The sequence below is a fragment of the Dermatophagoides farinae genome, chromosome 1 (assembly GCF_024713945.1).
Source record: "Dermatophagoides farinae isolate YC_2012a chromosome 1, ASM2471394v1, whole genome shotgun sequence".
Classification (NCBI taxonomy): Eukaryota; Metazoa; Arthropoda; class Arachnida; order Sarcoptiformes; family Pyroglyphidae; genus Dermatophagoides; species Dermatophagoides farinae.
In genome coordinates this window covers 4,393,559-4,419,014 of record NC_134677.1, presented here as the reverse complement: position 1 = coordinate 4,419,014, position 25,456 = coordinate 4,393,559, and the positions used below count along the sequence as shown (strand labels likewise).

Below are 25,456 nucleotides of genomic sequence, written 5' to 3'. Positions count from 1 at the left end.
TATAATGAACTATAAATATTGCACTCAGAACTTTAGTATTCAACATTTTGTTTCACTATTTTTCCTACTTTTTATAATGACAACATAAAGGTGATTATTAATTTTTTTTTTTTTAGTTTTGGTCTTGAGAATTCTTTTTGTCATTGCCATTTTATTCTCATTCTCAATTTCTAAAAAAAATTCTATAATATTCCACTAATATGAATGAAAAGAGTGAATGGAGTGTATTGAGAGTATTGGTATGGCCATACATACAATCTAATTATTGTTATGATATGATTGTTGTCATTAAATTTGGTAACACTATTTTGTATGTATAATCACATTATTGAAAATAATGATACTTTTATTTTTACTTGGTGGTCAGTTGCGATTATTCATTTTTGATGAATTTTTTTTTCTGGAAGCATAAACCAGAAAAAACGTACCATTAAAATAAAAAAAGCTTCCATAGTAACAACGTTGCTAAAACCGTATTACTATCGTTAATTATTACGCTTCACTGATTGTTTTTATTTCTTTTTCTCATTTCTTCCATTTTGTTTCATCAACTGATTCTTGTTTTTTTTTTGTTTCTGAGTCATTGTTGCTTTGTGTTATATTTATTTAATTAATTTAATGATTTAATGACAATAAAACAAATGAAAACGAATAAAATAATAATACAAATATAGTTGATCAGAAGAAAAACAAAGATCAATGAAGGTTGAGTACACACACACACGATCAGGAAAGACATCAAATTGACTATCATCAGGAATATTTTCTCTATATATATGGGTAAAACAGTGTTGATTCATCGGTCATCTGACTATAGAGCAAACATTACAGACTGAATATCAATGACAAATATTCTACACTTTGACTATTGTGCTAATTTATCTAAATGACCATTTGACACCATAGTTTGTACAGAAAAAAAAACTAAAACTTATTCTCAAATGTTGGTTTTCTAAAACCATAATCATCATCACCATCATCATTTTCAGAAATCATTAGTATAAGCAATATATGGAATCTTCAAAAAAAGTCAACATGAGAACATGAGAATAAAAAACAAAAACCAATAATCAAAATTCAATCGATTCAATCTATTATTTCTCTGTGTAATAATTTTGCAATATACACATTGATTTCTTCATAGAAAATCTTTTGACTAGTTAGATCAAAATAATAGGCATTTGTGTATATTATCGATATCGCTGTTGGAATTTTTTTTACGGTTCAATAAACCATTTGTTTTCATTGATTGTTTTATACGTTTTGCATTGTTCATTGTCCATTTTCATTGCCATCATCATCATCATCATCATTATCGGAGGTTTTTTTATTTAATCTTTTCCGTACCAGATAGTAACCATTATTCCTACATAAATTCGATTTGTATTTGAATGAAATATTGATTTTCACATCATCAACTTTAAACATCAACGGTGTATAATGGGATCATAAAATTGATGCCAATATGTTTTATTCTGTATAGAAAGAAAAAAGTTTTTTAGCCATTCATATCATTTCAAAATGCTCGATGAGGAAAAAAAAACAAAAAAAACCATCATCATTGACACTACTGATCCTAAATCGTCCGGCATAAACGATTTACTACAAGTGACAATTTAAAATTGACCGTTACTGACATCTTATGACCATCTATTAATAATATAACCGATTCTTTCTCTTTAAAAAAAATTCATTATTTTTTGAATAAGAATAAGAAATAAGCATGTTTAGGATGACATCAAGAAAAAATTATAAACACATTTATACAGATTCAGATAATCGACATTACCAATAAGCCTTATTGAATAAGGTGAATCGGAAATTTCATTAGTCTTTTTTCTCCGAATTCCATTAACTTTTCATAATGATTGGAAGCTGTATGAAAAATATATAAGAAGCAGTAAGAAAAAAACTAAAATAAAAATATAATTTAAAAATACAGATAAGAAATGTACAAAGGTAATCTCATCGGATAATGTCATTATAATTTCATTGATAATAGAATCCAATGGGATGTGATATTGCGTTTGACATGAATAAATGAATAAAATTTTTCTTGTTATTGTGTATTTTTCATTATCATAAATAAAAATCAAAAAAAAAATTGAGGAAAATATCATTTTAGTTCTATGGCCCGTCAGTGAAATTTTCTCCCAAAAAATGGCCAGTTAACAAATCGAATGAATGAATGAAAAATATGATGACTGATGTTTAACGTAATACAAACGTACATAACATATATTCAACAATAGCAACAATGAGATACAGATAAGCAAGCGATAATTCAATTCATTTAACAAGATTATTTTGTTATAATGGTGACATTTTTCTTTAAATAATGACAATATTTGATGATGGTGATGATGAATAAAACATTGTGATGATTACCATCAATATGGATATGAATAATAAAATCAAATTCGGTGATGAACAATAAGGTGAAGAGCTGAAAATTGGACAATATGGACATTGATAAGAACCACAGACATGACAGACGCTTAGATAATATAAATTCTGTGTACTGAACATTGTTTCATTGAAACGTTCTGTAGAAAGAGAGAGAGAGACAGAAAAAAATAAGAACATGTTTTGAATATTAATAATGATTTACCTGGAGCATAATAATCATAAACACGGATAGGAATGTAACGTGTAAGATTTGCAACTGGATACCATCGTTGTACCGTAAATGAAACGCAAGTAAAACTTGTATCAAGCTGAAAACAGAAAATTTGATTAGAACTTGCCTCATTAGAAAAATTTCAGATTACTTACAGAATTAAAATAGAAGACAACTTTTCGTTCGAAATATCGTGCTTCTTTCAATTTGTTCTGAATGTTAGAACGAACCATTCTATCCAGATCTTGCTGTTGTATGAAATAGCCGGTAGGTACGGTTACTTCTAGAACGGCCATACCAGATGATAGACTTTCTCGTGTATGTATCCATCGTTGACAAGATTTAAATGTAATATGTGAACTATTACGCCCAGTAAATGTAGCGGATACATCTAGATCAAATGATCGAATCGGTGGTTGAATCTGGAATTGTGGCCAATCAACACAATATTCCACATTTAATTGTACGATAGCTACACCAGATCCTTGAGCTTTGATTGTGACTGCACCAAATGCATTTGGTATATCGATCGATTGCATTTTCGAGATATTCTCTTCGTTTATATGTATCATTGAGGAAAAATTATGAGACGTTGGAGCTTCGACTGTTATAGTTATATCGGTGACATCACGTAAACGATCTTTGTTTGAATAATCGATCAATGCTTGTAGGGCGACAATTGTGTCTTCAGTTGTTGACCATCCTGAATCATATAAACGTTGGAAATTGAGCCATTCAACAATTTCTTTCTGTATGAATGCTTGACGCTTGATATGGATTAATAATCCGTAAGCAGTTGTAGCGACATTTGAGGAGTCAAATCTATTTGGAAGACGTGGCAGTATAAATGGTCGATTACTTTCTACCTGTGTACGAATAGGAGCTACAGGTTCTTTGCCCCAATAACGCATACCGCTAACTTCACGCATTCGTAAGTAAAGATGATTAAAACCTTCAACAGCTTCGACTGATTCGACCAATGTTAAGGCATAGGTTACAATGGCAAGTTCATATGGATCTTCATAATCTTTAACCACATGTAAAGCTCTTTCAAGAAATCGTTGCGCTGAAGTTCGTGCACTAGTAGCTTTTGAATCAACTTCACCACTTAGATCACGAACTTCGGCCAATGTGATCAAAACATGAGCAGTTAACGATATGCTTGAAGTCATATTGGTTCGTCGATTTAATGGACTCTGCATCGGGTATTCAACAAATGAGCCATCTGCTTGCTGTTGGTTCAACAACCAAACGATAGCATTCTGTATTACTTTGGGATCAATGTAAAGGAAATTTTCCCATTCTTGAAACGTTGAAAGGTGTAAAATACGAGCACAGAATGCAGTCATCCATACTGATGGTGTTTGATGCCATCGAAAAGCTCGGAATGAACCATCCGAATTCTGGTAACTTAATTGACGTTGATAATCAATGTTTAAGTATCGGAAAACTTCTTTCTCGAGGTTCGGTTTTCTTTGGCCGGTGTAACGAAGATAAAGCAATGTGTATACGTTTACAGCAAAGCTAAACATTGACGGTTCGGATGCATCGAATGGTTTTCTTAGCATAGAGGTAGCATTCATAGGTATCGTTGGAAAAGCAGGACCAATAACATCACCAACGACGGTGACTTTTGCACGATTTGATCCAAAAACATAGCGTCGTTCTTTTCGATAGGGTATAATTGGACTTTCGGTGACATTCGTTTCAAGATATTTTATCAGGTAGGCACCTTGTGATAAATCAAGAACAACCGATGTGTGTGTCATTTGTGGTATTCCATCCGGTTCAACATGAATTGTTTTTGTAACAATATCTTTGGCTACTTGTGTTTTGGCCATAACAGTAACATTGATGTCACCGATTCTTGTAGCAACAATGGGCATGTAAACAACTTTGGTTCGACTAGGATAAATCATGATCAAATGTTGATGTTGTCCGAACGATGTACGTGGATTATACGATTGCACTCGACCAAGTGATTCGACGTGAACGAATTTGTAATCGGGAGATCGAGCAAGAATAACGACCACTTCAATTTCATATGGAAGATAATTGAAAATACTGATACGAATACCAATCTGTTCTCCAAGCAAACAACTCGAAGGCATTTCAACATTCATATAAAATGGACGGACACTTGAATGCTTCAGTTTGGAACGTTGAATACCGAATCCATGTGATTTACTCATTCCGAATGCGGATATAATCCAATTAACTGGAGCGTTTGGTACTGGAACTTTGAATATATGATAGCCGAGTGGACCAATAAAAACATCTTTCCATAGCCAACTATTGTCATATAAACGTTGTAAACGATTCGTTCGTGTCATACGAAAATGAGCCATATTATATTGGTCGTTATTTTGACCTAATGAGAAAAAATCGAATATAATCGCAAAAAGAGAAAAAAAATTCAAACATACAAAGGCTTTCGTCACTTCCATCACGACAATCCGAACGACCATCGCATTTTTTCGAAAAATGATAACATCCACCATCCATACAGGTGAGTAATCCACGAGTTCGATTACAAGTTTCTGGTCGACGTACTAGATTGCCATCGGTGAATACAATAAGACCGGCATGCTATTATAAAAAAACCATCATTAGAATTTTCGTTTTGAATCATTTATAAATGATATACCTCAAATGTTTGATTAGTATCGATGCCAAATGTTGGTGATGGGAAATAAAAGAATCGGTCGAGAATTCCGTAACGTGAATACCAGCTATAGCTTAATGATGCATTATTCAACGGTAGAATATCATCAAAACTGATCATTTTTTGTTGGACATGTGCGTAACTAAGTTGATTGTCAGCATTTATACCAAAAAGATCTTTATCCAATGCTGATAAACCAATATATGAGCCAGGTTGTGCAAAAACCACCACTTCAATCGTATCACCTGTTTTATCTTTCCGATTATTCAATGCAACAGTGAAATTGTTACGAGAAATGCCATCAACAGGGAATGTCAATGAATCGGCGATCACTTCTCCGCCAGGTGCAACATCATATACGATAATTGTAGCGCTTGGCGCCATTTCCGATGAAATCGTAAATGTGAATGTTTTTAACATTGAGTTCATCTCTTCACGACCAGCAACCAAAATGATTCCCTTTGATATGACTAAATAACTGAACAGGTTGACATAGTAATTTGTGCGTACATGGAAAATGATATATTGGCCAACACTAGGTTTCATTGTACTTGTTGATATCTGAATTAAACGATTATTGGGAGCATAGGTAGCGAAAACGCGTAACTCAGGAGATTTAACCGTTGAACCATAAACATCTTTGAAAAATGCTTGCAATGATATCGAATCAACATTTTTAAGAGCTAACATGTCATTGTTAAGCAGATTTCGTAAATTAACTTTAATTTCCCAAAGACCGTATTCATTTTTCGACATTGGCACTTCTTCTTTGAAGGATCCTAGTATTCCTCCTCTTGAATTTACACGTGTATGGACTTCAATTCGATCGGTGTAAAGATAATCACGATGTATAGGCGATCCATCCGAATGTGACAATACTGCATAGGCTTTGAAAGGCATTGGTGGTTTAAAAGTTTGTGGATTTGGGCCCAAAAATTTTAGACGAATTTTAGAATTGAATATATAGGCTTTTGCATAACCGGAATAGATTAGATTGAGGAAACGTTCACCAACATAAGCAGTTACAGTAAGCATAGCGCCATCGACCTGTGCACCTTTCGCTAATTGTGTGATAATTTCTGACATTGGTAAACGAAATTCATAATATCCATCAAACTATTCAAATTGTAGAAAAAATTTCATTAATTAATAAAATAAACAACATACATCAGATCATACATATCGTTCGGTCGTTTCGATGGCAGGTCGATCAAAATAATTAATATTAGCTCGATTATTATTATAAATGGTTGATGAAGACAATGAATAGGAAGTTGAAGCTAATTGCAATGTATATACAATGGTCAAATTACCGATGATTGGCACACCACTCGTAAAACTATATGAAATAAAGATAAAATAGTTGAATTATGCCGTCATAATTGTGGTCAACGAACAACAATAATTCGAACAATACTTACTTGGACATCACTGAACCACGAATGTAGGCGTCCGTATCTTGGAAGAATGCAGACATTGAAACATTTACTTCGAAACGAGTTTGATCTATCGTCAATTATAATCATCATCAAAATTCATTCATTTCATCGAAATAAAAACGCATCGAATCGATCAAAAAGTGAAGAGAAAAAGGACAATTGGTCATTTTGTAATCACAGTTAAATAAATGTACATACAGAATTCTTCAACAGCAAAATGTTTTGTTTCCACCTGTCCTTGAGCGACAACTTTAATCGTCCAATTTTGTCCATAGACCGGCTGCTGTGATAGTGGATATTCAAGACTGACGGCACCTGATTATAATAATAAGACGAAACGTAGGCAAAACAACAAAACATTTATTGGCCATGATGTTAATGATGATCGATTAATAACATTGTTCAAAACAAGAATTTGAGAAAAATCATTGGCATGAAATCAAACAAAAGCTGATGAAAAAATTTAGCCTATAGCAACATAAAAACAATTTCTTTCGAAAATTGAAATTTGTCGAAAGCTGATCTGAGCAGAAAATTTCATCAAAAACAAAATTCTAAATTCTCTTTTATTTCCCAGTGGTATATAATTCTATATCTTAATTAGTTTGTTTACTATCACTAATATACGCTATGAATTGTAATATCAGGGAAAAAAGGTGTAAACTAAGCAAAATTTCAAAAAAAAATTATAATTCTAGACACGAATACATACCAAGATTCGTTTGTCTTGAAAGCCAACGTCTCATGATTGTGCCTCGAGGATCAAGCATATAAATATCGATTGCATCGGTAAATGATTTCAGATCCGTTGTGACGGGCATTGCACGAAATCGTACTGTCTGTCCTTGCATATAGACCGGCTTGTCGGTCGTTATAAATATGGTCATAAAACGTTGTTCGAATTCCAATTTTGTTTCATTATGGAATATATTGCCACCAAAATATTCATTAACATTACCTTCGATCCATAATTTATATGTACCGGGTAAAGAATTCGTTGGCATTCGTAATAGCAATGTTTCCGGAATACTTTCTTTACATAATTGCACAGCTGATGATAATTCGATACCATTACGTTGTAAAGAAGCTCGAACATTGATTGGTGAAGCGCTACGATAAATGGTCACTAGTAAACGATATACTTGACCGGGACGTACAATACGAGATGCTACAATGAAATAAGTTCTGAAAAGAAACGGGATAAAAAACAATTATTATTATTTTGATCAATGCGAAAATCACAATATTTGAAATTCAAATCACACAAACAGAAACACGGTCAGAGGTCATTAATTTTTTTCTAAAGACTTGGAAAAATTTTTTATACATCACAAAAAAAGACCATACGGATCATTGCTTATATTGAATAGGAGCCCGCTTTTCAATGAATTCGATCAAGTCCATTGAATTTTGCAAGTCCGGATCTTATATGTATTCACATTTGGAATTTGTAATTTCACTATGTTTTGTTCAGATAAAAAAAAATCAAATTGATATTTCTGGTAATGGTGAGAAAAAAAATCATCATCAGGATCATTTGATTTCAGAAAATAAATGAACAAACTGAAATGGGACAAGTATGAAATGAAATCTAGCCATCATCATATGAGCATCATTCATCGATTCAATTGAAAAAACCAAAAAATAGATTTAATCAATATTAATATCGCTATTATTGTAATTCTTTATTTTGTTTGATTTTAAATGTTTGATCCTTGTTTTTTCATATAAAAAACAAAATCATCATCATTACTATCCTCATAAGAATTATCACAATATATAGGCGAATCACGCACCCTGCTTTGCTCGCCAAAAAAATAATTGTTTCTGGATCACATGGCCCAGCTGTATCTTTCATCATCGAACAGTTACACATATACAGACAAACAATACAAGCTGAATGAACATTGATTATGCACGCGACAATGGTTCAATGACATGGATGGAAATTTTTTTTTCTTTGGTTACATTCTCTCAACCAATTCTAGTCTAGTAGTCTTTTTTGAATATGGCAATGGCGGCATTGAAATTTATTTTTTTTGCAACACTCACAAACACACAATCGTGGTTATGAAAAGCGTTCGAGCAAATCGCTTTATTATTATTATTATTTCAAATTCGCAATAAAAATAATAAGAATCGTAATTCTAAATTCAATGTTATATGGATGAATCATAGATGTTATTCCCCTTCTTTAAATGTCAAACAACATTGAAAATGGGCCAATTAAAGTGGAACAAACGGCAAAAAAATAAGGCACGAACGTTAAGGTTAGAATATATTACGTGAAAGGTTGAACATCATCACTACCAAAAATAAAAGATACGAAACATGCTCTTAACACAAATCACAGTGAAGCAGTGAGATGGAAAAAATTTTTTTTGACTGATTGACACATTCACCATTAAGACAAAACACGTGCCATATTCTGTAGTTTTTTTTTGGTGAAAAAGACAAGAATGATTGAATGAAATCAACGTGAATGTTTTTGCTAATAAGCAGAACAGGTCCAAAGTTGCAATAGAAAACTATTGAGAAAACATTTAAATGGAATGAAAAGAATTAGAGCATTTTTTCACTATAATACACTAGGAAAAAAGTAGAATAATCAATAATGCAATGATTTTGTCAAGTTTTGCTAGTAGGCATCTATCTAATCAATAATAAGACAAAATTTAAATTGTAAAAATCATCAGAAAAAAGAATAAACTTACGGTTCGGGTAGAATGAGATCACTATTTATATCGTTGATGTTAGGATTGTTATTGGCCAGAATTTTTAAATCCGAAGGGTATTGTGATGATGATATCGATGGTGTTTGTTGTTGTGAGCCTGGTTGTTCGATAGGCGTAAATTGTTGTGATTGAATTCCTTCGATGAGGAAAAATATCAATACAAGTAGGCAACATAATAACCTTCGATAATGGCCATGAAACAATGTTGAATACTTGTACATTTCAATCCAATTTTTTTGAACCAATAATGATTGGTGTTTTTGTTGAAATTGTCGTTGTCGTCGCCGTTGCCAATGTCCCGATTGATGACTTTCAACTATTGAATCATCATCCATTATAAACATTATTATTATAGCATCATTGCATTCTATTCAATGAAAAATATATCCGGTTTCCGGAATTTTCAATTTAATTATATCAATAAAACGATGATGATGGATGCGTGAAATCTATAATGAAATGATAATAAAAAAAAAAATACAAAATTATTGAAAAAAATTGAATCATAAAAATCATTTACAATGCAATGCTTTATACAATGTAATATTATGCAACAGTTTCATTATTTAAGTTATTATTCATTCATCCACTTTAAAAAATGAAAAAACTCTTCGTGGCTTATTGAATGATTAAATTAAATTTTTAAAGTTCCAATTTTCAAGTGGTGTACTTTTTCAAAAAAATAAAAAAATAAAACCTCAAACAAAATGGAGAACCCAATGTGCGTATGATTGAATAGAAAGTTTGATTTGTAATCATAGTTAAGGTGAGAATATCCGATTCAAAAGAAGAACAAAATGAACTAGTACCATCTTAATAATAGCAACGACGAAAAAAAAATGAAAGACCAGAACAAACAAACAAAAAACCAGTACCGGGTGTTGGAAAAATGAATAGACTATTTGATCTTTTGTCTGCATGAAAGTCAATAAGGGCCTCGTTGCCTGAATGAACATATATACATACAGACAAAACAAGCACGAGCCCACATGGTCACAAAACCAATCAACCAGCCAAGTTCGGAAGTGAGGCTAACACAAAAAAATAATACCAAATGGAACACCTGAACATACAAAATGATCACTATTGTTGTCGTTCAATATTTTTTTTCCCTATTCATTCATTCATTCATAGGTGTTTTCCCAGCAAAATTTCTGTAACAAATAACTCCAGTTTCCAAAAACGATAAATAAACGTGAAAAAAAATCCATCGTGGTTGTGAGGCCGATCCTGCTCGATCATCATAAATGAATGTTTTGGATGTTGAATGCTGCTGCTTGTGGTTTATGTGTGGTGGTAAATTTTCATCATTCATTTGATTACAATTCAAACCAACAAAGCAATCAAAACTAAAAGATTAGCAATCACTGTACATCTATTTGTTTAGACTTTCAAATAAATTTTTTTTCTATTTATTAGTTTAACTCATAAGAAATAAAATTAATGAACAATATGATTTCATTCATCTATTCATTCAATTGGATTGTGTCATCATCATTATGACCGTCATTCGATCCATAGCAATGTCGACCATCACCATGATTTCATTCATTCATTCGGACTATGAATTATGATAATGAATGTCAATCTAAAAATAATCTTTCATCATCAACTCCAAACGTATAAACAAACAAGTGATGATGATGATGTGTCCAACTTTGGTGTGAATGTGTCATAAGCAAAAGGCTGCGTGTGTGATTTATCGTAAGCGTTAAATCTTGAAAATGACACAGAAAATGACATGCACACACAAAAATGAAAAGCATATCAACTATAATAGTTGCCTAGGAATTTCAATCAAGTCATGTTTGTCCATTGATATCCGCTCCAATTTTTCAACAATCATAAACTCTTTCACTATTTTATAGCTATGGTAGCAGAATCAAGAGATTAGCTATAAGATTCTGAACTTCGGCCCTAATGTGTTTCTATATTGTTTCTAAGTAAGAAGAATCATTTGTCGTCCAAATGACAAACAAATGTCCTTTGACAAAAGTTATTTTTGCGTTCATCAAAAACAAAACCAAAAAAATTTATTCGCTTGAATTATTTAACTTGCTAAAAATAAAGTGTTGAATCGACAAAGAATTAAAAACAGACAACAGAAAAAATAAACACAGGACAACATGCCGGTTTTCATCTTTTTTTTGTATCGTTTTTTTTTATTCCCAATTGTTTCATAGCAAATATCATCATCATCAGCCTTATGTCTCAAATGGAAACTATGATGGAAAAAATTTCAAATTTGAAAACAATAAAAAACAGCCGCATCGATTCTCTGGTGAATAGATTTCGAAAAATAATTTCTGTAATACGAGAAAAAAAAAATTATTGGTGAGTCATTAGGTCAATAGCCCAACTGATCGGCAAATGAAAACCAACAAAAACACCGAATATCATAGTGTCAAGATTGATAATCAATGAAAACTCGAAAAACATATAAAAAAACAAAGAAGCGCCCAAAAAAAATCGATCCTCATCATCATCATCCTAAATAGGAAAATCATTGTGTGTGTGTCTGTTTGCTAGTGCACTGTCTGGCATCCTCAATTGTATAATTTTAGTGCAATACATTAAATTATTATTATTATATAATATATATTCGATGTGCACCTGCCGTTTGTTGTATAGGTCGGTGACCATTAATCATCATCATGAATACACACACACATGTAGTGTTTGATGGTATCAAACAAATACACATACACACACACGAATCAGGTATATAAAACAAGAGATATGGTTTGCGAGAAAAACACTTGAAAAATACACGAATAAATTCTCTATATTCGGTGGATTTTTTTTTTAATTCAAGGATGTGAAACACATACACACAACATTAAATTAGTTAAAAATCTATAGTGTGTGAGAAGAAAAAGTTGTAGAGTCGAATGGCAACTAATTAGACAAAGCATGATATTCTGTGTGTATGTGTGGGTTTACAATGAAAACCATGAAGAAATTTTGATGTATTACAATCATTTCAACAACCAAAAATAACAACAATTTCAAAAGAATTATATCATTGATGATCGTAATTATTCAGCTATATATATGAAAATGTAGAGTAAAATTTTCCGTTCAATTCAGAATTGAATGATAAGTGAAAACCGCAGTAAATTCTGTGTTTGATGATTTATATAATATTTATGGTGATCGTGATCAATAATAGCTAATCATCATTGGCTACAGATCAACTATAATTAGCTATAATAATCGGCTTTATTCTTCTTTTTATTTCCTACAGTTACGAACAATGAGTTCAATGTGCTAAAAATATTGTTTCTTTCGATACTTTTTCTATTGTAGACTTTCACTACACAAATACGGTTTTTCAATTTTTCATTGATGTTTGATTTAATTATCATTTGTATTCAATTTCAAGAAAATCGCATTTTTTCACTTTCACAAGTTGATGAAAGAAGCCTTTCGAAAATGGTGAAATTCCATAAAAATAGAATATGCTTGTACTCATCATAAGCAATGATGATTATGATGATGAACGAATTTCATATTTCATCAACATTTATTTTCAGTTGAATATCTCTATAGTAAATAGACATTGTAAAGACAGACGCCAATCTTTTTTTTATCCAATATCTTGGATGAAGTTTGGAATGAAAATGGCCGCACTTACACAAAATGAGAGAAGAGTTCAATAAGAAAAACAAGGAAACCAAACAAAAATCCATGATGCTAATGAAATGACGTCAAACACCTGCCATTTTTTTCAAAAGAAAATTTCTCCAAAACCATTCTTATTGCGTGTCATCAATAAGACTTGATTCAATGATTGTTGATGTTCTTTTTTTTCGTGTGGTTCGTTGATTTTTTCAATATATTGTTTTTATGTTATTCAACTTTTCAGCGATATTTATGCAACAAACTAACAAAATGAAATATGAGGAAAACGAAACGGAAGCCTTAAAAATGTTTGTAACAATCACGAATCTAAGAAATGTAAATTCAACATTGAACAGTAGCATCAACAGCAAAATTGGAAAAAAAAAGTTTTCCATCCAAAGTTCATTTTATCAATGTCAAACAACAAATGAAAAATAAAATTCCAATTCGAATAAAAAAAAATCAGGGCGTAGTATTACATGGCAGATGATGATAATGATAGTAGTTATAATAATTATGGCAATGGCCATAAAAATTAATCAACTTGTCATCATCATCGTTGTTGTTGTTGTTGTTCTTTTTTAATTTCATAACACAGAAACAACAACATCTAGTAATAAATTCATTTCATAAAAACTGTATACAGTGAATGAATTAAAAACGGAGAAAAATTCAAACAAATAAAGTGTGAAAAAAAAACTTTTATAGACTATCCCAAAAAGATTTTAAGAGTTAACATTTTCAATTCAAGAAAAAGTTGATTTAGTCACTCAAATGAATTCGTTATTTGCATATAATTTCATTGAAAAATTGAATGAACGATGACATTTAATAGATTCCATCATTAAATCGATCATTATCTAATGTCAATCATTGAATCAATCAATTCAAAAATTAATTAATTGAAGAGGACAATCATTTTCAGATATGATTGCTAATGGGATAGTGAGGGATAAAAAATTGACTTGTCAGTCGATATAAATTAATGATGATGATGATGGTGATGATCACACAAGAATAAATTATTCGTCAGAAATGTCAGTATGTCAAAAAAAAATAAACAAACCAACAACAACAACAAAAAATGATGGCCAAATTTAGATATTTTTTCTTCTCAATCCCGGCACCATACAAGTTGGAAAATAAATAAAAAAATTCTTATTTTCACAAGTTGTAAACATTTTTGTTGAACCTCTGAAATATGGCAGTGAACATAGAATGGACAAATAAACATCGGTCATGAATACTTTCTATACGGTGGATCAGAGGAAAAAAAATATATCTCGATTATTGACAGCAATGATTGTGATTCTAGCTACTGTATTATGAATCATAATGGATACCCGTTTTTGAAATGATAATGTTCATCATCTAATACAATCCTGAAAACATATAGAGGCAAATACAATGAGGATAAAATATAATAAATGGTTCAATCATTAAATGCAGTATATGCATCAATGAATGAATGAATGGTTGAATAGTATCTTTCATGCAAACATTTTCTGTTGTTGTTACAATGTGTTAAGATTATGATGATCAAAACGTATGCCAAACAACAAACAGAAAATAAAAAACAAGATTCAGTGTTGCGGTTCTGTCATCCTAGAGAAAATGTTAAAAATTTTTTTTTTAGCCTGATGATTCATCAGGAATTTATGAACATTTTTTTTTGCTATAGAATATTTTCTGTTGTGAAGTGTGTCTGTTGTGTTCATTTTATTTGTGTGATATTTGTGTTATAGAGGTGTCGATATTGGAGCGTGCATTACACAAAAATATACAAACACATTAATAACTAAAAACCCTCAAAAAAAAGATGGATTCTGACACATCTGTGGCCGACACATGTTTTATGTGTCGATCCATTTATCTATGTTTGTGTGTATTTGTGGATGTTGATACAAAAATAATATGCTCGAAAAAAATGAACAAAAAAAAATTTTTCGTTTCAACAATCAAATGAAAAATTTTCGAATAGATCAAATTATTATTATTATTATTATCATATCAAGTACTGTACATTCGGTAAACTATCAATCGATTACAGATGGTAATAAAAAGTGGATCAACTGAGAAACAATCGGATTATTATATAATAATCATCATCATTTCATACTATATACTATACTATGAATGCTGAATCATTTGGTCATATTAAATGGTAACCAAATGAGAAAAAAAAGAAATCATTGATGATTGATACAAAATGGCTTTCATTTCTATGTCAATCGATGACAATGTTCACATGAGTTGAAAAAACAATCCATTTACAGCCGTTACATTTTTGATACACATGTTCGGCAAACAAGGATATTGTTATAACATGCATGAATTCAAACAAAAACATTAGAATTGATGATCCGAAGAATGAATCATCAACGAAAAAATTGGGTAAAAGAAAATCAAACAAAAATCGTCTAATTTGGTTTTGCGGTAAATTTAGCTATTGAAAATTCGACAATTAAATTTTTCTTTTAACTTTGCTTTCCAATAATTTTTTTTTGTTGTTGGATGAAATCTGCAAGTCAATGACTTTTAATACATTCTTTCAATCTGAATCTATGTATTGGCGGCTATAGACATATTATGTCAATAAGAAAAAAATGGATCTAATCTATGTAACAGAAATAAAATTAAACAAATGGACATTGCCACATTGATGACCATGGTAACATAACATCATAATAATTATGTCAAAATCATCTGCTACTCAATCCTTTGGGTTTATGAATTAAACAACAACAAAAATACAACCCAAACGAACATGTTGCAGTTGATTACAATCGATAATGAAAACACGTGTCAGCTTGACCAGACAATTTCAAATCACATATGAAAGCTAACAAAATAGACCAGATTGCTGCATTTGGTCATAACCCCCAAATGCAGCTATCTAATGGAAATACAAACTGATTCAAAAATTTCATTGTATGAACTAGACTAAACAAAACAAATGAAAACAAAATCGGTCGAGTGACCGGACATTGACGAGACTGGGTCAAAAACATGAGAAAAACACACACACACACATAAAGACACACGTGACATGGACATGACCACGACATTGTGGGCAAAAAACCAAAATTTTAAATTGCCAACAAAATTCATGATTCAAGCATTTTTTTTCTCAAAAAGGTGTATAAAATATCAAAGATATTGCAGCCCTTGATTCTTGACTTTTGCCAAACATAGCCACACACGATGCAAACGTCAAGATATAGCAGGCCAAAAAAAAAATCTTCATATAAACTCAAATTGAATGTCATGCATGACTATATTGCAAATATCGAAATGTAACGAAATGATGAAACTGAAAAAAAAGGATCGGCATCAAATTTTTTTTTCATTAATTGAATGCATTCATCGTGAAAGAAACTGATGAGAAATTCAAAAAATTTTCAATATCGGTTGTCACCAACAGTTTTTTTAAGCCCAATTAAGCCATCAAATATTAAAATCAAACTCGATGATGATGATGATCATGGATGTGGACAGCAAATCTTTCGATCATTTTTACCGAAGGCATTCTTTTCTCATCAACAAAATATAAACATTTGTGATGAAATGAAAAAATTTTTCGAATTTACAAACAAATTTATTCAAATGAATTGTTGACCCGTACACACACACACAGAAACACTGACTGTCAGTAATGTATTTTTCATGATTATATGACCCTTATGATCAATCTCTTATTGAATACACTGGACCACATATATTAATGCAGATCAAATGATCAAGATGACCCTTGTTATAACTTCGTTTAGTGACTGTTTATTTCCTATTCTTTTTTTTTTTTTGCTCCTGTTACAGCTGTTGTCATTTTTTTAGAAGTCTAATCTAGCACATTTCATATTCATCAAAAGATTGTTATCAGATAGCTACACTAACTAACATCATTATGGTTTAGCATTATGTTATTGCATCACCAATACACACCCAGAATAAGACAAATGACATTCAGTCATCCATTCTATTATATTCTATTCAATTCGATTCGAAAAAAAACCAGCCAATGAAACAACAAGTGAAGATTTATTTGAATGAATGGAACGATGTGGTTCGCTTGCAACCTAACTTGACTGTCATATGTTGGTGGCCAGGGTGCATGAAATGCAACGATCATTGCACCACCACCATCACTATTATCATCATCATAAACATACAAAACTAAAGAAAATTCATTCGGTGGCCAAATCATGACAGTTGGGTCGACAATCGATGTACCTAGTAGGCAACTTTTTTTTGAAACGAGTTTTATTTCGTTCTTTTAATATACAAATATCGAAATGTTTGGCGTGGTATATACAAAGAAACAAATAAAAAGCAAGAACGCAAAAAATGAACAACAGGTAAACAACAAAATAGGCAGGAGAAAAAATTCAATGGAATGTATGCGTGTTCATAAAGATAGTGGTTAATTCATGTGGTACTGTAATTATCAATAATGATGATGATGATGATGATGATAATGATTATTTTCATTGATAGAATGAAAAAATTATTTTAAAAAAAGACACCTGCCAACCATATTCAGAGTTATAATAATCAAACTATGTTTTAGTAGTGGTAATAACAAGACTATTATATTTGGAACGAAAATAAAAACATACCGTTTATTTTTTAAATATTTTCGTTTCTGGGAAATTCTTATGGATCAAAATAATGAATGCTGATAATTGTGAAAGAAATGTTTGATTTTTTAAAATTCATTTCCTTCATAACTTTATGACAAATAGTGACGATAGTATCACGTTGATTTGTACGACTTGAAATTATGTTTATGCTCTTGAGTTTGCAAACAAGTGGTTTAAGTAGATTTTTTTTTATTATTGGTCAATTTTTTTCGGTTTTCATAATCACATGAATTGATGTTTGTCAAATAAATGAAAATGGGCCAATTATCATCGAAATCTGTGCAAATAATAAAATCAAAATCGAAATCATCAGTGAACAAATTAAATAAAGAGATAAATATTTGTTTTTCTTTTCGATATATGTGGAAACTTGAATTAATGAAAAAACTGTGATTATTTATATTCGAAAAATACACAGTGATTCGAATTGTGGATGGATGATCCAGAAACATGAAACAAAATAATGATAAACAAAACACCGGTGTTGGAAACGGTAACCATAGAGATTAATGAACACAAACCATTTAATATTGGCAAACAAACCGACAAGAAAATTCGAGTTTATTGAATTCACACATTTACAAACACAAACACACACACACATTCAGGCTTATTCGGCAATCATTTGAACCGATAGTTGTTTGTGTTATTGTTTATAATAATAATAAACCTTTTTATTATTATTATTATTTGGTCGGTTAAAGACATTCGATACCACAACTTTTGGAGTGGATGTGTTTTCACATTTTTGGCGCAATTTGATCCTGGATAATGAAGTTAGAATAATATTAAAGTTTTAAAACAGTAGAAAAAGGATTATTCATCAAATAACAAATAATATGTGACGAATGATAATTTCACTCGATGAAAATTTCAAATGTTGACAAGACAAAATCATAATACAACACACACTCACACACACACACACACACAAACATACCTTGAAGAAGAAGCAACATGAATCAATAGAAAGAGAAAAAAAGCCGCATCATTTCATTGGTTTAACTCATGAGTAAAAAAAAACAACATCCACAGGTATTATACAGGTTTCATCAAACTGAAAGAATATTAAGCCAAACCGAAAACTTTTAGATTGCACGCAACTTTACCAACACACAACAAACAAGACATCGAACAAGTTTTTTGTTTGCTATTTTTCGTGCAAAGTGATTTCATAAGATCATCAACGAAGAATTGTAAAAATCCAATGAAGAATGGTTAAATTTGTTCAGATAGCTTGAGCGGCCAGTCTCGATATGCCAATGATCATCAATTCATTTGCTCATTCGCTTACGGAAAATGAACTGCCGCGCGGCAATGTTATATGCATTCATTGTAATGTGATGATGTGATGTGTGTTCGTATATGAACATTTGAAACTGTGATAGCATAATGCATTCAAAAAAAAGAAGGTGGTCCTTCTAACATAAATCTAGTGGTATAAGACAGGAAATAGCAATACCAGTAGATTTTTAGATCTAGTGGCATAATTATCTGATAGACACTGGTGACATCTTTTGTTGTTTCATCAAACAATGTAGATTCAATTTAAAAAGTTCTTTTACCAAATTTTATCAAAATTATCAAAATTAACTACAAATATTATATAATACAAAGAATAAATTTAATATATATTTCAAATGTTTTCTTTTAGCATTCCACGTGTAATTACGGCATCGCATGGTTTTGTATGACGACTTATTTCTGTAGTTGCATTTTCGTGGAAAACAGTTTTGGTCAAATCAACCAATGACTAAAATATGACCGAAAAAAAAAAAAAATGGAATATATTATAGTGACAGTAAAGTAAGAATAAGAAAGATTAATTATTGTTTCACCTTAAAAGTACGTGGTTCATAAGTGGCCAATAATGAAAGTATTCGCGTATCCAATTCGACATCGCACTATTATCGATTGAAAAAAAAAATTTTTAATCATTTTTAATATGAATTATTTATAATGAATATTTACTTTGGTCAATGTGGATAAGAAATATTCTGATTTGAAATCATGCTCTTCAACAGCAGCCAATAATCGTTGTTTGTATAGATCGTCCATATGTGTATTTCGTCGTCGACGAAATTCTTGAAGATAAACCATTTTTTTAAGCCATCGATGTATGGCAACACGCCAAACATTACGTGTTCGGCCATAATAGTTCTAGACAACAAAAAAAAAAATAAACGAAATTTGTTTTAATCAAACATTCTCTTTGATAACAGAATGAATCTTACTCCGGTCAGACGGAAAATAGCTTGTCGACGGAAATAAACACTACGTTTTTCAGGTCTTCGAAAATAAAATGGCATATATTTACAACAAATCTGAGTTAAATTGACCATTTTTTTAGTTTGTGATACAGATAATCAAATTAATCAAAATTCTTCAAAAAATCAAGAAACATGTGACTTAAATCACGTGATTTAGGATTTTGATTCTATTTCAACTCAGATTGATCCACTCTAATATGATCATTTTAACCAAAAAAAAAAGAGAAATTAAATCTCAATTTTATTCATTTTTTACATTGAATAATGAATTTTTAACTTAAAATTAATGACAATAACAACACACTCGTAAGTCATGATTTAGTGAGAAAATTTTCTCAATTTAGCAAAATGAATTATGATTTTTTTTATATCGAGTTTTCATGATGCAAAAAATTGACAGCCACCACGAAGTGCCAAAACTAAATGCAATACAGAACCACCAGTTACTTTGTAATCACTTGCGGTTCGATCATCATTCCTAAAAAAATTGAGAAAACGAAAATGAAAACAAAATTCAATTACTCAATAATACTGACATTTGTTTTCCACTAAAAATAAGCCGCTGTTGAGCTGGCGGTATTCCTTCTTTTTCTTCAACACGTTCTTTGATTCGTTCTACTTTATCGGTCGGTTCGATATCGATTTCGATCTTATATCAAATGGATAAGAAAAGAAAATATTAGAAACTAAAGAATGTGTCAAATATTTTAATTACCTCTTTGCCGGTCAAAGTCTAGAACAGATGATAGAATAAAATGGATAATTTTAGACAAATTTGAAATAAAACAATCAATTGACATGATAAATACCTTAACTTTAATAAGCATTTTTATGAATAAAAATATACGATTTCTAATTCAAGAAAAAAAACAGAAAATGATTCTATTCAGTTGAACAAATTGAAAAAATTCAATTATTTTCAGTTATAAACAAAATTAAAAAAAATTTCTGCCGTCTCACTTCTTTGTTTGCTTTTAACCGAATAACGCGCTGTTCATAAACATCAGTACCAAATTTTCTAATTTCAGATTTTTTTTTATATTTATTTTTCAATAATCAAATCAAAAACTTTCAAATAAATAAACTAATTTTATTGATCAAAATTTTTGAATAATTTATTCAAATAATAACTAGTTTGGATTTTTTCCGAACATGAGATTAGATAAAATTTTAGTGGAAATTCAAAATAAACCACTGGGACAATTTGAAATTCGGAAATAAATTAAAGTAAAAGATTAGTTTCAGATTCAAGTGCTGCTTTTAACTCTCCAAGTCCACTTTCTATATCATCAACAGGAATTTTTGCTTTTGCAGCACCATCACCCGATCCACCGAGACCAAATACACTAACATTTACGAATGGTTTTTCGCCTGGTTTCCGGTCATAATTAACTTTAACCATACCACTTAGTACTTCAATGCCCAAAACCATTCCACGTGTTTCACGAGCTAGATGCATACGAAAAAATGGCCATACATTGATATCGACACCTTTGTCGGTTTTTGTAATAAACGGTGCTGAATGACATGATCTTATCGTCATTAATAGGACGGCAGTGGCCATTACTGTAGTCAATAAAAAATTATATTTATTTGGATGATTCATTTTTGATGTTTTTTCAAAGTTTTTGTTCGATAAATAACAAAGAACCAACTATTTTAATCAGTTAAACTTGTTGATTTTAAATGATTGACTCAGGTTCTTTTCTCCTGAATATTAAATACTGTGTTCGTTATGAACACATTTGCATCAAAACTTTTTCTTGTGTCACTATAAATGAATAAAACGTCACAAAGATGCAATCAACGTGATTGAATCATGAGATATATTTATAAATAATGACAATAATAATTAATGTTGACATATGAAAACCATCAAACCTGCTTATTTATATGAAACCTGTAGCATCAAGGTCCATCATAAAACTTTGATTTTTTAATTAATTTGATTTGTTGACAAGCATTCATGCGCGAATTTTTTTTTCTAATTCATAAATCAATTATGAATTCAACATTAATCATCATTTGGTAATTATCTATGATGTGTTATAGTTGATCACCATGTAATTTTTAATTTTTAAAGTTTATTATAGGAACGACGTTTCAATAGATTCGAATCGGTACAACAAAAGCAAAAAATTCGTGAAAACCAATTGGATTGTTTATCATTTTGATTCGAATCTGATTCATCATCAATATTTTCAATGATAATCACTTTATCTTTTTTTCGTATAAATTGTGCTTCATCTTTAGTTAAAATGAGTTTCTTTTGGAATGTAGATTTTGATTTTCTTGTCGGTGTCATTGTCAGCATAGCATTGGTCACACCGATTCCACTTAAAAGACGAGATTTAGGTTTATTATCAGGTTTATTGCATAAAATTCTGCCAAATTTTTCAACATTATTCAATGCCATTTCAGCATCATCAGTTAGATATAAACGTTGTGATTCGAATTTTATACGAATCATTTCATCCACACGACGACATTGATCGATATTAAGATAATTATCCCAATCCCCAAGTACATTATGGAATTTATTCACTTTATGTGCATGTTGTCGATCCGAATCTTCCTGTTGTCGTTGTAAATCATCATTGCCATTCATGGTATTCGATGTATTTCGAATGAATTGTTTATCCACAATAAGCATTTCGATTTCTTTTTCATCCAAATTCAAATTCAAAAATTTAACAATTAATTTAACAATTGTCAAGGTTATCTGAAATCAAATCAATTATTTTAGAAAAATCCGTTCAATTCAATCAGAAATTGATTACTCACTATTTTAAGCTCCTCATAGCAAATGAACAGTACATTATTCGGATAAAGTTGTGATAATTGCCAATACGATACAATATGATCAAAATAATTACCATATATAAGATTTCCATTTAGATAAAGATCAATGAAATCATCCAATGAGATTTGTACACCTTTCAAACGATGATGATAATAATAGGCAACAATATGATCTTTACTATTACGTCCCATATAGATCAGCTTTGCCGTTGGTATATGTAATTGTTGTGGCAATAGATCATAAGGTAGACTTGTCGAAATTATTCGTGGTGATCGCAGACTTGTCAACCATCGAATATGGCCATAAAGATTCGATGCTTCTAAACGGGCCACAGGTATCTGTGACGCTTGTTGATCACTATGATTTTTTATGTCTTTTTGATCAACTGGATTTTCTTCAACAATTTCTTTTGTTTCTTCATGGTGTTCATTATTTGTTTCTTGTTGTTGAATATTTTTCTTTTCCAAATGTTTTTGCAACAATGCTTGCACAATATCTTCCAGTAAATGGATACCATTAGCTGGATAAGCAATGAGAAATATATCGTCTTCACGAACATCAAAATCTTCAATATTTTCCAATACACGTTTATGCACAGCATCACCGGGAAATTCATAGCCTTTATAAATAACCAAATTCGATATCAACTGCTGATATCGAAGTCGTTTTGTTTCGATATCATCATCTTCATCATTATTATCTTCATTAACATTAGATTGAATTGATTCACGAAACGCCCATGGTGCTCTTAATTTTTTGATCGAATTTCTAATGCTCTTCATTTTAGTATGAACGAATGAATGACTGAATGATATTATGATTATTGACAATGAATGAAAAACAAAATTTCTATTTCATTAATGCAATGAATTTTGAGGATTTCCTTTCGGATGAAATATCGATTCATGTTTTTGTCATTTTGTGTGTGTGTGTGTGTATGTCTATGTATGTTTAGACCATTAGGCGCTTATTAATTATGATGAAAAAGGAGGTCCTTTCATGAATGATTAAATTTTAAAATTCTAAAATCACAGGAAATGGAAATAATTTTATTGTCACAAAAAATACAATTTATTCAACAAGAAATATTCAACAATATACAATAGTGCGACCGATTTGACCATGAATGACGATCAGGATCATGACAATAATTGTTTAGCAATGTTGGTAATGTACGATAACGTTCTAATAATGGAAATATTTTTTGTATGAAACGTATTTCATTATTGTAACATCGTTTGACGACTTTTATTATGACTGTGTGTGTCACCAGACTAGAACCCACACCAACAATTGTTGACTGATATTTGAGACCAGGTGGATAACATTGTACTAATAGCATCCATTGAGCATAAATTGTTTCGAATGATTTCCATATAGATAATGAATTTTCTAATGGAGATAAATATTTCTTTTGAAACACGCATATATACATCAAATGTATTGCCGAATAATGAATTTTCTTTTTCTTTATGACCCCTCATTCAATAATAAAAAAAATTCATCCAACACTTTTTCTGAAAAATTTATTGAGCGGAATTTGAAAAAAAATGCAATAAAATGAGAAAAAATGAAATTATACAAGATTGAAGCTGAATAGAAAAAAAATATGAACCTCGAACAAAAACACAGAAAAAAAATTGTTTCAACAAAACGAGAAAAGGAAAAAATTTTAAATTACTTTTTCCATTTATAATCACAATGAATAAATGTAAATGACTTTGATGCTGATTTGTGAATGGTGAATAAAAAAAAAGTGAATAAAGAATATGGATTTGGTTCGTATGCAATGTATATAAGAAAATGTAGAATTAAAATTCCAACCAAATACCTGCGATTCGCAATTGAATTCTTTTTTTTTACATGCATAAAAATTATGAATATCAAAAATTAATGATGATGATCATCATAACGATGACGACGACGGCGTGACAATAATCTTACCATCCGTTTTGAAAACATTATTTATTCTGATTTGAATCTAATTAGTTTGGATTTACTTCTGATTTTTTTTTTCATTCCTTAATCAAGAAAATGAACAAGCTTTCAAAGAAATTTGAAATTTTTATTTCATTCCCATTTATCCACCACCACTGCTACTTTATATCTCGATGTATGAGAAAAAAAAATTTAAATACAGATTCATAAAAGAATCTTAACCACAAAGTCTAAATAGATAAATTAATCATTCATCTTCCTTTTCCTCCTTTCCATTTCATATACACACAAAGATTTCACATATGGGTGTGTGTGTGTGTGTGTGTGTTATTCTATTGAATTTTTCATTTATTTTTTATGGTTTTCATTTATATTTTTTTATGGTCACATAACCTTTCATTATCTACGTTTAAACTCATATAGAGAGATAAATGGAATGTAATGTTGGTGTGTATTCTTGTATTTTTTTTGTTCATTCTTTTGTTGCCCTGGTTGTTGTTGTTGTTGTTGTTGATCAATTTGAATGATGGTTTTCGATATAATGTTCAAGTTGAACGAATGAAATGAAAAGATTGTTGGTTTTAAAAATGATTATTCTTTTTTTTCTCCCTACCTCATATATTATATACAATACATATTGTCGATGTTGATGATGATCATGATGATGATCATGATGATGCTGGTGTTTGAAGAATAGAACAAGTGAACCATGTTCAAAAATT

General features: G+C 30.5%; 5 protein-coding genes across 8 annotated transcripts; all 5 read right to left on the bottom strand.

The window, feature by feature from the left end:
* Positions 1-1,672: 1,672 nt before the first annotated feature.
* Mcr (macroglobulin complement-related) lies at positions 1,673-19,032 on the bottom strand. Of its 4 annotated transcripts, XM_075735051.1 has the most exons (13): positions 18,664-19,032; positions 18,245-18,487; positions 17,700-18,000; positions 9,439-9,908; positions 7,437-7,909; positions 6,923-7,039; positions 6,707-6,791; positions 6,465-6,624; positions 5,268-6,401; positions 5,047-5,209; positions 2,776-4,991; positions 2,612-2,717; positions 1,673-2,546 (listed from the first exon to the last, which is right to left on the bottom strand). In XM_075735051.1, exons 4-13 carry the CDS (start codon positions 9,801-9,803, stop codon positions 2,332-2,334), a joined length of 5,034 nt encoding a protein of 1,677 aa, XP_075591166.1. In that variant the 5' UTR covers positions 9,804-9,908; positions 17,700-18,000; positions 18,245-18,487; positions 18,664-19,032; the 3' UTR covers positions 1,673-2,331. The 4 variants fall into 4 exon arrangements, with proteins under 4 accessions (XP_075591166.1, XP_075591172.1, XP_075591186.1 ...); XM_075735057.1 differs by lacking the exon at positions 18,245-18,487; XM_075735071.1 differs by lacking the exons at positions 17,700-18,000; positions 18,245-18,487.
* Positions 19,033-19,265: 233 nt separating this feature from the next.
* mRpL20 (mitochondrial ribosomal protein L20) lies at positions 19,266-20,141 on the bottom strand. Its single transcript, XM_047055968.2, has 4 exons — positions 19,958-20,141; positions 19,695-19,883; positions 19,562-19,627; positions 19,266-19,476 (listed from the first exon to the last, which is right to left on the bottom strand). Exons 1-4 carry the CDS (start codon positions 20,063-20,065, stop codon positions 19,360-19,362), a joined length of 480 nt encoding a protein of 159 aa, XP_046911924.1. The 5' UTR covers positions 20,066-20,141; the 3' UTR covers positions 19,266-19,359.
* Positions 20,142-20,213: 72 nt separating this feature from the next.
* Positions 20,214-20,970, bottom strand: Nedd8 (Nedd8 ubiquitin like modifier). Its single transcript, XM_047055969.2, has 4 exons — positions 20,803-20,970; positions 20,709-20,726; positions 20,530-20,642; positions 20,214-20,471 (listed from the first exon to the last, which is right to left on the bottom strand). The coding sequence occupies exons 1-4, from the start codon at positions 20,818-20,820 to the stop codon at positions 20,372-20,374; spliced, it is 249 nt and encodes an 82-aa protein (XP_046911925.1). The 5' UTR covers positions 20,821-20,970; the 3' UTR covers positions 20,214-20,371.
* Positions 20,971-21,062: 92 nt separating this feature from the next.
* On the bottom strand, positions 21,063-21,775 carry LOC124493054 (uncharacterized). Its single transcript, XM_047056105.2, has one exon. It carries the CDS (start codon positions 21,597-21,599, stop codon positions 21,216-21,218), a length of 384 nt encoding a protein of 127 aa, XP_046912061.1. The 5' UTR covers positions 21,600-21,775; the 3' UTR covers positions 21,063-21,215.
* Positions 21,776-22,057: 282 nt separating this feature from the next.
* On the bottom strand, positions 22,058-23,608 carry LOC124493053 (sulfotransferase 1B1). Its single transcript, XM_047056104.2, has 2 exons — positions 22,778-23,608; positions 22,058-22,715 (listed from the first exon to the last, which is right to left on the bottom strand). Exons 1-2 carry the CDS (start codon positions 23,576-23,578, stop codon positions 22,071-22,073), a joined length of 1,446 nt encoding a protein of 481 aa, XP_046912060.2. The 5' UTR covers positions 23,579-23,608; the 3' UTR covers positions 22,058-22,070.
* Positions 23,609-25,456: the final 1,848 nt, after the last annotated feature.

Excerpts from the sequence above, each read along its gene's own strand:
- Nedd8 (XM_047055969.2), bottom strand. Across the intron at positions 20,472-20,529 it reads ATTTTTAGTGGAAAACAAAT|GAATGATGATCGAACCGCAA; the intron begins GTCAGTATTATT and ends CAATTTTTTTAG.
- Mcr (XM_075735051.1), bottom strand. The coding sequence starts at position 9,803 with ATGTTTATAATGGATGATGATTCAATAGTTGAAAGTCATCAATCGGGA. Across the intron at positions 7,910-9,438 it reads GATCTCATTCTACCCGAACC|AACTTATTTCATTGTAGCAT; the intron begins GTAAGTTTATTC and ends GTTTCTTTTCAG. Across the intron at positions 6,792-6,922 it reads TTTTGCTGTTGAAGAATTCT|ATCAAACTCGTTTCGAAGTA; the intron begins GTATGTACATTT and ends AATTGACGATAG.
- LOC124493053 (XM_047056104.2), bottom strand. The coding sequence starts at position 23,578 with ATGAAGAGCATTAGAAATTCGATCAAAAAATTAAGAGCACCATGGGCG. Across the intron at positions 22,716-22,777 it reads GCTATGAGGAGCTTAAAATA|ATAACCTTGACAATTGTTAA; the intron begins GTGAGTAATCAA and ends ATTTGATTTCAG.
- LOC124493054 (XM_047056105.2), bottom strand. The coding sequence starts at position 21,599 with ATGAATCATCCAAATAAATATAATTTTTTATTGACTACAGTAATGGCC.
- mRpL20 (XM_047055968.2), bottom strand. The coding sequence starts at position 20,065 with ATGGTCAATTTAACTCAGATTTGTTGTAAATATATGCCATTTTATTTT. Across the intron at positions 19,884-19,957 it reads CTATTTTCCGTCTGACCGGA|AACTATTATGGCCGAACACG; the intron begins GTAAGATTCATT and ends TTTGTTGTCTAG. Across the intron at positions 19,477-19,561 it reads ATGAACCACGTACTTTTAAG|TCATTGGTTGATTTGACCAA; the intron begins GTGAAACAATAA and ends GTCATATTTTAG.